Raw genomic sequence first — 16720 nt, 5'->3', positions numbered from 1 at the left:
GTTGTTTTAAAAATCCTCTCCTAAGACACGTCAAAGAGGCAAAGGTATTGTCAGTTTAGTGAAAGGAAAATACATTAAAAATAAATTAGAAATAAAATTGTATTAGTTAATTCCAATAAAACATACCAAAATGAACACCTAAGATGATTCAATTCATCTCACAAAATGTAAATTTGGCACTATATAGGGGTACAAAAATATGGCAGGGCAGAGGAGAAGGAAGTCAATTGCTTAAGTGACACTGAGGTTCTCCTTAAAAAAAAACTCACTGCCATCAAGTTGGATCTGACTCATAGCGATCCCCCTCCCTTGGGTTTCTGAGGTGGTATTACTATGGAAGTAGATTGCCCAACCTTCCTTCTGAGGAGTGGCTGGAGGCTTTGAACTGAGAGCCTTCTGGTTAGCAGTCAAATGCTTTAGGCACTATGCCACCAAAGCTTCCAAGCTTCTCCTCAGGTGACTGGAAATATTTGGAAATGAATAATGATGATACAATATGATGGACCCAATATCAGTAAACTGTACATGTGAAAAATGCTGAAATGGCAAATGTTGGGTTTTTTGTTGTTTTTTTGCTGTTAATTTTATGTAAGAGAGCATACATAAATTCAATTATTGCTACATGTACAATTCAGTGACACTGACTACATTCCTTGAGTTGTGTAACCATTCTCTCCCTCCTCTGTAAATGTTTTGTTACATATATATTTACCACAATAAAAAAATTTTTTTTTAAATAGTCAAAATATACCAAAAATGAAATTCACTAATGTCGATTCGATTCAGCTCACAGCAGCCTACTCCTTGGATTTCTTCTGAGGCAGTAATGTCTAGTGGCATAAGGTTTAAGGCATTTGACTGTTAACCAGAAGGTTGGCAATTCAAACCCACCAGCCGCTTCTCAGAAGGAAGACTGGGCAATCTACTTCTGTAATGACATTGCCTTGGAAACCCAAGGAGGGGTTGCTATGAGTCAGATCCAACTGATGGCAGTCAGGTTTGTTTTTTTTTTGTTTTTGTTTTGTTTTGTTTTGTTTAATTTATATGGAAGTAGATTGTCCAATCTTCCTTCTGAGAAGTGGCTGGTGGATTCGAACCACCAGCCTTCTGGTTAGCAGTCAAAAATGCCTTAGGCACTACCGCCACCAGAGCTCCCAATTAAGATATAAAGATGCTTAATCTTTAGATGGAAAATGATTACAGTACCTCCAAACAACTTTTCAAAAGGTAAAATATTATAAGTACCATAAAAGAGATGGGGGGAAGCAGTACAGGAGTTAATAATACCTGTTCAGCAGAAGATCAAGAAAAGTTTCATGAAGTGTTGGAGACCAAAAAAAAGACCCCCAAAAGAACATGATTGCAAGGCACATGTTCTAATTACAGTTAAGAGATGGCAAGGCCTCTCTTGTGGTTGAACATTTGCTTTAAGAGATGGCAAGGCCTCTCCTACAGTTTGAATGCTTGCTTGGCTCCAGCTTTGTGTTTCTGGGGCAGAACACTGCCCCAGCAGAATGTTTGCTAACCTGTTTCCCTGGGACAATGTTTTACCCTAAGAATAGTATACCTTAGAAACCATTCTTTAGAATCATGTACCTTACATATTATGTTTTAAAATGATATATTTTAGTGAGTATTTGTTAATCCTGCAAGAGATGTTAACCTAATTAATTATCCAATACATTTAGACGTGGAAAAATGCTTTGGGGTATGGGAAAGAGTGAAACTTTAACTTTTAACCAATAGCTGACTGTTATAAGGAAATATATGATTTTACCGTAGAATAACATTTGATTGAATACTTGACTGTTTTAAAGAAATATTGAGAATAATGATATAACGGTAATACTTATGTATAAATAAAGCAGAGCGGAAGCATCAGGGGTCACTCTCGCAGAATATGCAGGGCATCCACCTGGCCCCCATTCCTTTTTAAAAAAACCATAATCCTTTCGTGTTGCTTCATTTTGTGACCTGTGCAGTTTTGCTGGATGCGGCAACGAATGTTATCATTTGAGAGAAACAAGGCATTAAAGAAGAAGCGTAAGAATGGAATTTGTTTAACAAAATTCAGTTTTGCAGGACTATGTGATATGTACAGGGTTATTAGCAGAAGACAGCTGGAAAGACACATTAGTGTCATATTATCAAGACCCTCAAACAACAAACTGCGTTTGAATTTATTATGACAGTGCAGTATAGTAAATTACATACTGTGGCTTTTCTAGCCATAGTCTTTGTAAACTCAGTGGTGGAATTTGCCATGACCAACTGAGTAGCTCCTGATTGTGAGAGTTATATATCTGGTGTATTTCTGTTGGAGCAGCAGGAAGCAATCTTCTGGAAAGTTCGCTCTCTCTCAGGTATACAGAATTCTGATGTTGGGACTGGTTAGTTTTGCTACTCTGTCATGCTTAAAATGCGCCCCTCCTAGAGGCAGGAGTCTCTCTGACTGATAGCTGAGAGAAACATGCTGCTGAAACATGCCAATGAGAGAAAGACGTAACAGACAATACTCTGCTGAGAGAGAGACATGCTACTGAGAGAGACTGAATGAGACAGCTGGCTGCTGAGTGAGACTGAGTACATTCCTGAAACTGAATTATAGCCTGTTACTTCCCTAATAAACCTCATAATCTGAGTTCTGTGTGGCTACTGCAGCAAATTATCAAACCCAGCAGAGAGGTGGTGGGTGCCGTGGGAGGAATGGTTGGTGTCAAAATTAGTAACAGGGCTGGAGGATGGCAGGATGTCTGGCTTCATAAGAATAGGCCTTGGGCTGCTGATGATGATTCTGTTTTCCTCTTGTGTAGTTAGAGGAGTTCAGAAGATGCCACCTCCTTGTCCTTTTTGCAGAAAAACAGCAAGAAATTACTAAAAGTTTCTAATACAAACTATATTCATAGCATTTAAGTGGAATGGAGGTAATAATATACTTAGAAAAAGGAGATAGATACAAGGGATCAGTTAAAACACAATATAGATGAGATAAGGAGTAATGGAAAGATGATGTAGTAGTAGAAAGAGATTAAGAAACACAATCTACTGGACTTGGCAACTAACTATATAGTAAGGGACAGGAGGGTAAACAGTCAACAATAATGGAGACTTCCACTTCCTGCCAAGATAGAGTAACAGGGACTATATTTACCCTCCTGCTTGAAACAAGAGAAAAACCTAACAAAATATATGAAACGATGGTCTTCAAGACACTGGATATCAGGTAATAAAGAACAGTCATCCCTGACAAAAGTGAAACAAACAAGGTTAGCCCTACTACTGCCACGGCCTTGAGAGTTTCCAGGTTACAATACAGAGAGCGGTAACCCAGGTGCAGACCAGCAGACTACCTGAGTTGAGAAGATAGAACTGAGATCCTGAAGACCAAAGCAGCTAGTGTTTGCAGATCATAATACTGAAGCAGAAAGAGCTATATACAGAGAGAACTTCAGACATGTCAAGTCCCTTTTTGCACAGTTATTAATCATGGCATTTATGTGAGGAAAGAACCTGAAGCTGGGGAAAGAACAATCCAAAAACATTAGAAGAAATAGTAGGCAGTGTTCACATAGGCCAGGAATGGTGCTATTCCTACCAATCAGAATGGTAAACTTTTGAATTCATGACGCTGGTCAAAAGGGTCTTTCTTCAGTAGTGGGAATTAATATGTTGGTTTCACCTAGTAAGGCTTAAAAGTAGCATCAAAAAGCATCAGCTGTTCCCAGACAATTCAACTATGTCCCAGAACTCCATCCAAGAATATTTATAGAAAACCAAAAATATTCAATACCCAAAAAGGTAAAATTCACAATGTGTGGCCTCTAATAAAAATACTACAGATATAGTAGGACTTGAATGGACGTTTCACCAAAGAGGACATTCAAATGGTCACCGAACACGTGAAATTAGCCATCAGAGAGATGTAAATCAAAACCACAAGAGATACCATTCCACTCCCACTAGAATGACAAAGATATTAAAAAAAAAAAAAAAAATCCCTCAGAAAATACCAAATGTTGGTGAGGATAAGGGGAAATTGAACCTTTATCATTATTGTTGGTGGGAATGCAAAATGGTACAGCTATTGTGGAAAACACTTTGGTGGTTCAGAAACAATCTAAAACAAGAACAACCATATTTTCCAGCAATTCCACCCTGTGGTGGTTATGTTTTTGTGTCAACTTGGTTGGGCCTGTTTGAGTGGCTGGGCAGCTGGTGCTAGTTATTCCCCATGATGAGACTGACAACTCCATGGTGGGATCTACCACAAGCAGCTGGGATATGGTCTGCTTCATGTATATAAGGAGAAGCTTGGGAATGGTCTCCAGCCTATGGCATGCTTGGACCCTGCATGTAGCCGTGTCATTGCTCAGCAGCCTGCTATGCTCTGCCGACCTTGGGACTTACAATAAACTTAAGTTAATGGCCTGCCGTGTGGTTTGGTAACATCGGGACTATGCCTTTTTACTTGTCAACCTCGGGGCTTCTCAGCCTCAATAGCCAGCAGCTGTCTGAGTGAAGAAACGCCTCTATCTGCAGTGGGCCGGGAGCAGGTGGCAGAGCTGGACCCCAAGAGCCTGGCACTTTGAACTTGGATTTAAAGCCTACAAATTGTAAGAATAAACTCCTGTTTGTTTAAGCCATCCCATTTGTGGTATATTCTTGTCAGAGCGGTACTAGGTAACCAGAACACACCCCTAGCTATATATCCCAAAGACTTTAAAGCAGAGACACTAATATTCACTGCAGCACTATACACAACAGCCAAAAGGTGCAAACAGCATAAATGCCCATCAACAGATGAATGGATAAACAAAATGTGATACATACACATGACGTAATACTACTTAGCTAGTAGGAGAAACAAAGTTCAATACCGTATGACCTCACAAACTTAAAAAGACAAGAAAAGGCAAATGTATACAGACCTAAGATTATTAGTGGTTACAACGGGCAGGAGGAAGGGGCAAAAAGGGCTAATGGTGATGGAAAAATCACACTGACTGAGGGTAGGGCTGCATAGCCAATTACTGTAATTGCTGTCGATAAGTTGTACATTTGTAAAAAGTTGAATTGGCAAAAGCTGTTTGATAGATACATTTACAACAATGACAACAACAACAACAAAAAAAGAGTATAAGCAAACACCTCACAGGAGTTAGTTCCTTGGTTTAGAGAGAGTCTTGGTTTCATGGGACAACCAAGTTAGTTGGCCTAAATGTGTTTAGTGATTCTACCTCCTAGTTCACTGTGTAGAACCTGGAGTTTTAAAAGCTTGCAAATGGCCATCCAAGACACAACAATTGGTCTCTATTTTCCTGGAGCAACAGAAGAGGGGGAGGAGTCAGAAAGAGGAGGAGGAGGATGCAAAATGTGTGGTTAATTGCCTCCACTGAATAACTGTATCCTTTGCCATGAGACCAGAAGAACTGGATGGTCCCAATTACCATGACTGAACATTTTGATCAAGGATTCCACAGAATAATCCTGATTAAAAGAGGAAAAACACAGAACAGATTTTAAAATTTTCATGGACTCCAGACTTTCTAGATCCAAGGAGGCTGGATGAACCCCTAAAACTATGGCTCTGAAATAATCTTTAAGCCTTAAACCAAAATATCCCCTGAAGTCTTCTTAAAAACAAACACTAGTTTAGCTTAAATAGCAAAAAAAAAGTCTGCCTTAAGCATTATGGATTTTTAAGAACTATCTATATGGGATCAAACTGACAACAGTAACTCAAAAGATTACACAGGAACCTCAGCAGGTAGTGAATTCATGTTAATGGGAGAGGAACAACTCAAGAGGGTGAGAATGATTACATAAGTTGAAGAACGCAATCAGTGTCACTGAACTGTGTAAGTACAAACTGTTGAATTGGTGTATGTTTTGCTGTTTATATTCTCAACAGCAACAAAATAAATAAATATTTTTAAAATCACCAGCCAGAAAACAAACAAAAAACAGAACTCATAATAAAGAGAAAAACCGAGCAAATGAAATCAACCCAGAACTGACACGTTAGAGTAAGCAGAAAATGACATTAAAACAGATACTATAGTGGCATTCCATATATTCAAAGAGTTAAAAGACATACACACACACACACACACACACACACAGCTCTAAATCAAATATCTAGAGAGTAAATCTGCAATATCTGAGATGAAAAGCAAATAATGAGCTTTTGCACTAAGTGACCAGGATAAAGGTAGTGCTAGTAAAGCAACAGGGCTTAGGTAAGATGATGATATATTTGGTTTAGGAAGGGTCAGTGAAATAATTAGAAGGCATTTCCAGCATATATTGGAAATGCAGGCCAAAATGAGGGCTAGAAACACACTTCCTTTGTGTAAAAGTTTTAAGAGCCTCCATATCTGCTCCTTCAGTTTTGGGTACACAAATGAAAGAATTTCATGACAAGGATTTTTTCAAAGGACAATTAACTTTTACCTTGCTTAAAGATACAACAGATAACTGAACAGACTTGCTTCTTTTAATTTCCCAAAATGATTTGTTAGTACTTCCTTCATCACAATGAAAAAACAGTAAAAAGTATGAATCAAAAACAAATAAATAAACCAAAAAAAAAAACCATTAGCTCTTCTGGCGTATGACTGTACTGATGAGAAGTGGACAAAGGAAACTGAATGCAACTCCAGAAAAATTTGGTAAGCAAAAATTTTCCATATCTGAGCAAGGTTATTTTTGGCTAGTGTTAAAATACTTCAGAGATAGAGACGCTTAACACCAGAGCCCAGAAAACAAATGAAAAGATCACTTATCATTGTACTCACTTAAGATAGAAATCAATGATTACATCATTAAGAAACTCTCCTTCTTCTAAGCACTCCAGATCTTCATTAGTTACTCCTAATCCCCCTTTAGTTGGGGGTGGAGGATATACAATCAACCTTAAAAAATAAAACAATGTTAAAATATATATCAGTACTGAAAATTCCAGTATCAAAGAGATTTGTTACATGGAACAAAAATAGAACAGTAGTATTCTGTAACTCAGATCTATAGGATAAAATATGTTTGACAGGATATAACAAATTTTACTTCCTTTATTTTCACAAGCTACTAATGACATTCTCATTGAAGATCATCTTTTCTTTTCCACTCCTTCCCATGTGGGCTCATCTCAATATGTCTCTTCAATAAGGTGCATGTATCTCACATCAGTTAAGATACCACTGAGGATGTGTCTCTTCTGGCCATTTTTAATTTACAACAAACTGATGCAATCAAAAACAAATTTAAATGTAGAAGGCTGGCGGTTCAAACCCATCAGCCAATCCTTGGAAGGAAGGTTGGGCGATCTACTTCCATAGTGATACCTTGGAAGTGAGAATGGCCAGACTTCATCTCACCTACTTTGGTCATGTTGTCAGAGGGACCATTCCTTGGGGAAGGATATGCTTGGTAAAGTGGAGGGTCAACAAAAAAGAGGAAGGCCTCTTTGAGATGGAATGACACAGTGGCAGCAACAGAAGGCTCAGGTATAGCCAAGGATTGTGAGGCTGGCATAGGATTGAGCAGTGTTTCGTTTTGTTGTACATAAAATTCTTACAAAGAAAATGCAGGGGCAATGCTGTCAGGCCTAGCTTTTAACCTAATACATTACAAAAGGACAAACAGCAAAAGATAAAATAGATAAATGAGACCTAATAAAAATTTAAAAATTTCATTCGTCAAAAGACTTACCAAAAAAGTCAAAAGACAAGCAATGGACTGGGAGAATATCTTTGGAAACCATATACTCAAAAAGAATGTAATATTCAAAATTAATGTCCGTGAAGACTGAGCTCCTTGTTGTTGTTGCTGTTAGGTGTCATCGAGTCGACTCCGACTCACAACAACACTATGTACAACAAAACAAAACAAAGTAGGTGAGATGAAGTCTGGCCATTCTCACTTCCAAGGAGCATTCCGATTGAACTTCCTCCTGGACAGATCTGTCAGTTCTTTTGACATTCCAGGGTACTTTCAAGATTCTTCACCAACACCACAACTCAAAAGCATCAACTCTTCTTCAGTCTTCCTTGTTCACTGTCCAGCTCTCATATGCATATGAGGTGACTGAAAAATATCATGGCTTGGGTTAGGTGTACCTTAGTCTTCAAGGAGACATCTTTGCTCTTCAGCACTTTAAAGAGGTTTTTTTGCAGCAGATTTGTCAAGTGCAATACGAGGTCTGATATCTTGACTGCTGCTTCCCTTGGTGTTGATTGTGGAGCCAAGTAATATGAAATTTTTAACAACTTCAATTGTTTCTCCATTTATCGTGATGCTGCTCATTGGTTCAGTTGTAAGGATTTTTGTTTTATGTTGAGACATACTCCATACTGTAGACTGTAGTCTTTAATAATCATCAGTAAGTGTTTCAAGTCATCCTCACTTTCAGCAAGCAAAGTTGTGTTGTCAGCATATCGCAGGTTGTTAATGATTCTTCCTCCAATCCTGATACCACGTTCTTCTTCATATAGTCTGGCTTCTTGGATTATCTGCTCAGCATATAGATTGAATAAGTACAGTAAAAGGATACAATGCTGATGCACTCCCTTCCTGACTTTACACCATGCAGTATCCCCTTGTTCTGTTCAAATGACAGCCTCCTGGTCTATGTACAGGTTCCTCATGAGCACAATTCAGTGTTCTGGAATTCCCATTCTTCTCAATGTTATCCACAATTTGTTATGATTCACACAATCAAATACTTTTCCATAGTCAATAAAACACAAGTAAACATCTTTCTGGCACTCTGTGCTTTCAGCCAAGATCCATCTGACATCAGCAATGATAGCCCTCATTCCACATCCTCTTCTGAACCCAACTTACATTTCTGGAAATTCTCTGTCAATATACTGCTGAAACTGTTTTTTAATCATTTTCAGCAAGATTTTACTTGTGTATGATATTAATCATATTGCTCGATAATTTCCACATTCTCTGGGATCACCTCTTTGGAATGGGTACAACTATGGATCTATTGTAGTCAGCTGACCAGGTAGCTGTCTTCCAGATTTCTTGGCATAGATGAATAAGTGCCTCCAGCACAATATCTGTTTGTTGAAACATCTCAATGGGTATTCTGTGAATTCCTGGAGCCTTGTTCTTCACCAATTCCTTCAGTGCAGCTTCAACTTCTTCCTTCAAGACCATTGGTTCTGGGTCATATGTCACCTCCTGAAATGGATGGGCATTGACCAATTCTTTTTGGTATAATGACTCTGTGTATTCCTTCCATCTTCTTTTGATGTTTCCTGCATCATTCAATATATTGCCCATATAATCTTGCAATATTGCAACTCAAGGCTTGAATTGTTTCTTTAATTCTTTCAGCTTGAGAAATGCTGAGCATGTTCTTCCCTTTTGGTTTTCTAACTCCAGGTCTTTGCACATTTCATTATAATAATTAACTATATCTTCTCAAGCCACTCTTTGAAATCTTCTGTTCAGCTTTTTTATTTTGTTATTTCTTCCATTTGCTTTAGCTACTCTCTATTCAAGGGCAAGTTTCAGAGTTTCTTCTGATATCCATTTTGGTCTTTTCTCCCTTTCCCATCTTTTTAATGACCTTTTGCTTTCTTCATGGATGATGTTCTTAATGTCATCCTGTAATTCCTCTGATTTTTGGTCACTGGTGTTCAATGTATCAAATCTATTCTTTAGATGGTCTCTAAATTCAAGAGGGATATAATCAAGGTCATATTTTGGTTCTCATGAATTTAAATTGTCTTCAGCTTAAACTTGAACTTCCATATGAGCAGTTGACGGCCTGTTTAACAGTCAGCTCCTACCCTTGTTCTGGCTAAGATACTGAGCTTCTCTATTGCTTCTCTAATAAATCTGTCCTGGAAGAAATCCAGAATGTTCCTTGGAAGCAAGAATGGCCAAACCTCATCTCACCTACTTTGGGCATCATGCTTGTAAAGTGGAGGGTCAATGAAAGAGAGGAAGGCCCTCAACAAGATGGACTGATACAGTGGCTACAATGATGGGCTAAGGTATAGCAGAGATCATGGAGCTGGCACAGGACTGGGCGGTGTTTCGTTTTGCTGTACAGAGGGTCACTATGAGTCAGAGACAACTCAACAGCACCTAACAAAAACATTACCTCTTTTCAGAGATGCAGTCAATCTGATTCCTATGTACATCATCTGATGAAGACAACATGTATAGCCGTCATTTGTGTTGTTGAAAAAAGGTATTTTCCATGAAAAAGTCATTGGTCTCACAGAATTCTATCATGGGATCTCCAGCATTATTTCTATCACCAAGGCTGTGGTTTCCAACTACTGGTTATTCTTCTTTGTTTCCAACTTTTGCATTCCAATCACTAGTGATAATCAATACATCCTGATTGCATGTTTGGTCAATTTCAGACTGTAGAAGTTGGTAAAAAATGTTCAATTTCCTCATCTTTGGCTTTGGTAGTTAGTGCACAAACTTGAATAATGGTAGTATTAACTGGTCTTCCTTGTAGATGTATAGCTATTATCCTATCATTGACAGCACTGTACTTCAGGATAGATCTTGAAACACTCTTTGTGATGATGAATGCCACACCATTCCTCTTCAATCTGTCATTCCACCATCATAGATCTGATTCAAAATGGCCAAAACCATAGTAGATCTGATTCAAAATGGCCAAAACCATAATAGATCTGATTCAAAATGGCCAAAAACAGTCCATTTCAACTCACTAATGCCTAGGATATCAGTCTTTATGCATTCCATTTCATTTTTGACAACTTCCAATTTTCCTAGATTCATACTTCGTATATTACATGTTCAGATTATTAATGGATATTTGCAGCTGGTTCTTCTCATTTTGAGTCATGCCACATTAGCAAATGGACGTCCCAAAATTTTACTCCATCCACATCATTAAGATGGCTCTACTCTGAGGAAGCAGCTCTTCCCTAGTCACATTTTGAGTGCCTTCTGACCTGAGGGGCTCATCTTCCAGAACTGTATCAGACAATGTCATGTCTATTCATAAAGTTCTCCAGTAATACATTAGACAGTATTTCACTGCTATTCCTAAAGTTTTTACTGGCTAATTCTTTGAGATGTGGATGGCCCTTTCCTTCTTCCAAGTCTGTCTTAGTCTGTAAGCTCTGCTGAAACCTGTCCACCTTGGATGACCCTGCTGGTATTTGATATACTGGTGGTATATCCTCCAGCCTTACAGCAACATGGAAGCCACCACACTACAACAAACTGACAGCTCAAAAGAGCAAATTTTGCCTAAAAACAAAGATAAGAAAGCCAGAAGGGGTAGGGAAACTGGACGAATGGAAAAAAGGAACTGACAGTGGAAATGGGGAACCCAGGTTGGAAATGGGAAGAGTACTGACATATTGTAGAGATTACAACCAGTGTTATAGATTATAAATTATTGAATGGAAAACTGATTTGTTGCATACACTTTTACCTAACACACAATTTACTGTTCAATAAAATAACCAAAACGTAAATAAAACTTCAACAACTTAACACCAAAAAGATAAATAAGCCAATCATAAACTGAGCAAAGAACTTTAGAATAGACATTTCATCAAGAAGAACATTCAAATGGCCACCAAACACATGAAAAGATGCTCAACGTCATTAGCCATTAGAAAAGTGCAAATCAAAACCACAATGAGATACCATTACACTCACACTGGGAGAGCAAAGATGAAAAAATAGAAAATAACAAATGTTGGTGAGGATGGGGAGAAATCCACTACTAGTTGCAAAACTGAATGAAATGATATCTACTATTTTCTTAATAAAGTTTTTTTAGAGCTTTTTCATAAATTAAAAAAAAATTTCAAAACATGACAGAATGAACTACAAAACTCAAAAAGTATTTCAAAAAGTGAACTATTTATTAAAAAGCAGCAACAGAAGAAAAATTCCTAATGTGTCCATCTATTACAAATAGTATATAACACAGTACATACTTCTGAACAGGTCCAGTGTGCCTGACTTCTCGCCATTCTTCATCTGGATTAGATGTAATAGAAAGTGAGTAGCAACCACTACTTTGCTTCTGCAGGAAGGTGTAAGTAGGCTTGGCTGCATCTATATTTGAGGACTGAAAGAAAATGGCAAGGAAAAATGTGCCCTCATAGATACACAAATACAAACACATTACCTCTCAAAAGCACAAAGTCAAAACCTAGACTTGTAAGAGAAAATGCTGGGATGAAAAGAAATCCATACTAATGAATTATATCCATAATTTCAGCATTTCTAAAAAATATGATATAACCAAGCTAAAATAACACTTTTGATGAGGAGATACAATGAACATAATGAACAAAAATTGAATTTCCAGATCTGGGCTCTATAAACTGAAAAAGAATTTGAAAACTCTGCAGTTCAAAATTAACAAGAGATGGTAAATAGTAGATAAAAACAAAATTTTCAATTAAAAGAGACAGAGTTTATAATAACATATATTCCTATTTTATTATTAAATAGAAAACCTGAATATAAAGTTGTATACAGAATACAATAACTATATAAAGTTCTACAACAATATGCATAAAAGATGGTGGTAAAGACTTTTTACAGGCCTACTAAATAAAATATTAGCCCCAGAATTATACCCTCAGATAGATACAGAGATACATATCACATAGGTAAACACACACACGTATATGTCATACACATTTATAGGTATAAAAGCTACATGTACACGACCAATCTCCTATAAAAATAAACTTAGCATTTTTTAAGTTACTATTAGTTATTTCGGGAGCTCTGGTGGAGTAGTGCTTAAAGCATTCGACCACTACACAAAAGGCTGGTGGTTCAAACCCATCAGGCACTCCACGGAAGGAAGACTGGGCAGTCTACTTCCGTAGTGATACCACCTTGGAAACCCAAGGAAGGGTCACTATGAGTCGGATCCAACTCGATGGCAGTAGATTTAGTTTGGTTTTGGTATTAGTTGTTTCAGGGTAATTTTAGACTTATAGAAGAGTTGCAAAAAAAAAAAAAATTTCACCCAGTTTTCCCTAATATTAACATCTTGTATGCCACAGTACAATTATCAAAACTTAAGAAATTAATATTGGTATAATACTATTAACTGCACTATAGATTTCATTCCAATTTCATCAGTATTCCATTCATATTCTTTTTCTGTTCTAGGATCCTATAACTCCTTGGCCATTAGTAACCCTTAGTAACCTAGAACCATGGCCATGATACTTTTAAAGAATAATGGGCAATTACTTTACAACTGAATTTGTCTAATTTTTTCTCATGATTAGATTAAGGATATGAATAATTGGGAATAATACAACAGATGTGATGTATCCTTCTCAGGGCATGATAATATCAGGGCGGGGGGTGTACATTATGTTGATATGTCTCATTCTTGGTGGTGTTTACTTTGATCACTTGATTAAGGTGGTATGATATAACCAAGCTACTGACAGTTTTGGTCAGGAGATACTATACACATAGTATACCATACACATAGTATCTCCTGGATCTCCTGGGTTTCTCTACTGCAAATTTCATACTTTTCCTTTAGTAATTAATGTTTTGGAGAAATACTTTTGAGACTGTGCAAATATTCAATTTCTCTTTAAATTTTCACTCATTAATTTTAGCATTCCTTGGTGGATCTTACCTGCAACAATTATTACTGTGGTGTTCTAATAGGGATGTTATAGTTCCCTCATTTCTTTCACATTTATTAATTGCAATTTTTTCTCTACGGAAGAGTTATTCCTTTTCTTCCATTTATTATTCATTCATTATCTACTTATTTCACTATAGATTCATGGATATTTTATTTTCTGCTTATAATCTCATACTATCATTACTGATTTTGTTAATCAAACTGTTCCAGCTTTGTTTGGCACTGGGGGTTCTTTCAGATTGCTTCCTGTACCCTTTCAACAAAATGGAGCATTTTGAAATCAGCCTAATTTCAATGAAAAAATTTTTAATCAACACTCCTATAAGCTATATTAATCATATACTAACCTGAGATACTGATTTCACTTTCATTTCTTCAATAGCAGCCGTAGGGAAAGAACAAGTTGAAGCACAGTAATAATGAATAAAAGAACTTTCTTTTGAAGAAAGGCTCTGAAACAAAGGAAGTGCCTGAACCCAAGACAAGGGATAAGAAAGCTCTAATTCTCCATTGGTCGTACTTATTTCTGTCATAATATCTTTCAATTTCAATTCTTCTCTTTGGGAAATAGGATTGTGTAGTTCAAGGAAAATGAATTCACTGGATTTTGCTATAAAAGAAAAAGAAACCAATTTTTATCCATAATACTATTTTTTAAGGAAATTATAATAATTATTACTAACAATAAAGTTGGTATATAACCCAACAAAGTATTTTGTTTAGTAATAATCCCAGCAAATTAAAATCATACAATATAGGTCATTAGTACCCTAGAACCAAAACTCACAAATTTTAGAGTCATATTCCATACATTAGAATGGAAAGTCCACAGTAACTGTCATATTTCCAGTGCCTGGCACTTCATACGTACTCAGTAAAACATTTGTTAATGAATATATAAAATGAATGAGTGAAAATTAAGCAATTAGTAATCTTTTCTAGCCTTCTCCATATATCAAATCTATTATTTAAGAAAGTATCCAAACATCTCCTTTAAAATCACATTGTTTCACCAAATTTTTCAATAATGGTCTCAAATAACATTCTCTCCTTATACGCTAATAATGATTATAAATGGCTTTTCATGTTTTCCAACTTCTTTACTATTTAATCATGAATTGAGTTTTGTTGAGTTTTCCAATTAACTTGTAAGTAATTGTTGTTGTTATGTGCCATCGAGTCGGACTCGACTCATAGCGACCCCTCCTTGGGTTTCCGAGGCAGTATCACTACGGAAGTAGATTGCCCCATCTTCCTTCCGAGGAGTGGCTGGTGGGTTTGAACCGCCAGCCTTCTGGTTAGCAGTCATGTGCCTTAAGCCACTATGCTACCAGAGCTTCCTGTAAGTAATTAGGAAAGGAAAATAACTAAACTTGAAGGTATAAAATTTAGTTCACCAATTAACATCTTTACTATTCAAGGGAGTAGGGAAAAGAAGTTAGGGAGAGCAAGAAGAAGGAAAATTCAATTCAAAACTATTCTCCTTGAGGAGTTTGAAACTAAAAAAAGTTGACAGATATCTCAAGATCTATATATACATCTAAGTATTATGTGAGCACACAGAAAGGTACTCAACCCAATCTTAGAGGAATAAGGAATGATGTGCAAGTAAACTTAGTTTTGTTTTGTTTTATTTAAAAACTATAGGAAATGTTTAAGGTAAAGACTTTTACATTTAATTTTGCCACTGACTACCTCTGTTACAGTTCATTATAAAACAAGAGCAAGAAATTTATAATAAAGGTAGCAAAAGATGGCAACTGACTAAAAGATAATTTATTCCTTTTACTTTTCAAAATCATTTACCTTGGTTGAATAAAACTATCAGGAGAAACTAATGTAAGTACAATAACTATTTTATGTAATATTAAAGAATAAAACTTTTTAATTCAATGAAATTAACTATTCTACATTAAATTATTTTGAAACTATTTACAGATTTCTCAAGTTATCCTGAAATTTAGAAATAATTTTATACTCACATTGCTGGCTTAATACAGAATTTTCTAATTGGGTCTGAATCTCTTGAAGATAATTTGAAGAAACCCAGAGGAAAAGGATAGCATGACTCCTTTTACTGGGGTCATCATCCTTACTTTTCCATAACCCAAACCTCTTTAAATGCATGGTATCCACTAGCAATGAAACTTCATTGAGGGACACTGAAACAAATAAAAGGTAACAAGTCATGACAATTGACAATTCTTTAATATAGCACATACAGCAAGAAGAATTATATGCAAAATATTTTGTTTCCAGACCACTTCATGAAATTTAGCTGAAGTACCCCAAGAAATACTATTAGAGTTTAAAAAAAAAAAAAAAAATCTATTATTATTACTAGGTGTCATTAAATCAGTTTTGACTCACAGAAACCACATGCACAACAGGACAAAACACTGCCCAGTCCTAAGCCACTCTCACAACCGTCACTCTGCTTGACCCCACTATTGCAGCCCTGTGTCAATCCATCTCATTAAGAGTCTTCTTTTTCGCTGACTATCTACTTTACTAAGCATGGCCTCCTTTTCCAGAAACTGGCCCCACCTGATAACATGTCCAAAGCACAAGAGGCAAAGTCTCACCATTCTTGCTTCTAAGGGGCATTCTGCTTGTACTTCCTCCAAGACAGATTTGTTTGATCTTCTAACAGTCCACGGCACATTCAATATTCATTGCCAATACAGTTCAAATGCATCAAACTTCTGTGGTCTTCCTTATTCAGTTACAATTAGGAAGTGCTAAATATTTATTATTATTTATTAAGGAACCCAGTGGCACAGTGGTTAAGTGTTTCAACTGCTAACCAAAAGGGAGAAGATTCAACCCCACCAGCCGCTCCTCAGGAGAAAGATGTGGCAGCCTGTTTCCCAAAAGATTTACAGCCTTGGAAATGCTGTAGGGCAGTTCAACTCTATCCTACAGGGTTACCATGAGTCAGAATCAACTTGATGGCAAGGGTGGGTTTAAATACCTTTTAAATGGTAAGTAAATTTAGAAATTTAGTCTTTTATACTATATGATTTCAGTTATATCCAAGAAAGGAAAATTTAAGATTAAATA

At 36.6% G+C, this 16720-nt stretch overlaps 1 protein-coding gene across 1 annotated transcript in view; it reads right to left on the bottom strand.

The window, feature by feature from the left end:
* SENP7 (SUMO specific peptidase 7) overlaps positions 1 to 16720 on the bottom strand; it is a 245214-nt gene that overhangs the window by 35018 nt on the left and 193476 nt on the right. Inside the window, exons 11-14 of the mRNA XM_007945774.2 lie at positions 15640 to 15819; positions 14005 to 14267; positions 11961 to 12094; positions 6798 to 6914 (exon numbers count right to left, since the gene is read on the bottom strand). Coding sequence (XP_007943965.1) covers positions 6798 to 6914; positions 11961 to 12094; positions 14005 to 14267; positions 15640 to 15819 — 694 coding nt within the window. The remainder of the gene's footprint in view (positions 1 to 6797; positions 6915 to 11960; positions 12095 to 14004; positions 14268 to 15639; positions 15820 to 16720) is intronic.

Source organism: Orycteropus afer, unplaced genomic scaffold (genome assembly GCF_000298275.1).
Source record: "Orycteropus afer afer isolate SDZICR_OR568_19922 unplaced genomic scaffold, OryAfe1.0 scaffold00143, whole genome shotgun sequence".
Lineage (NCBI taxonomy): Eukaryota > Metazoa > Chordata > Mammalia > Tubulidentata > Orycteropodidae > Orycteropus > Orycteropus afer.
Note: the sequence above shows the minus strand (reverse complement) of the source record. Positions and strands in the feature narration are given on the sequence as shown.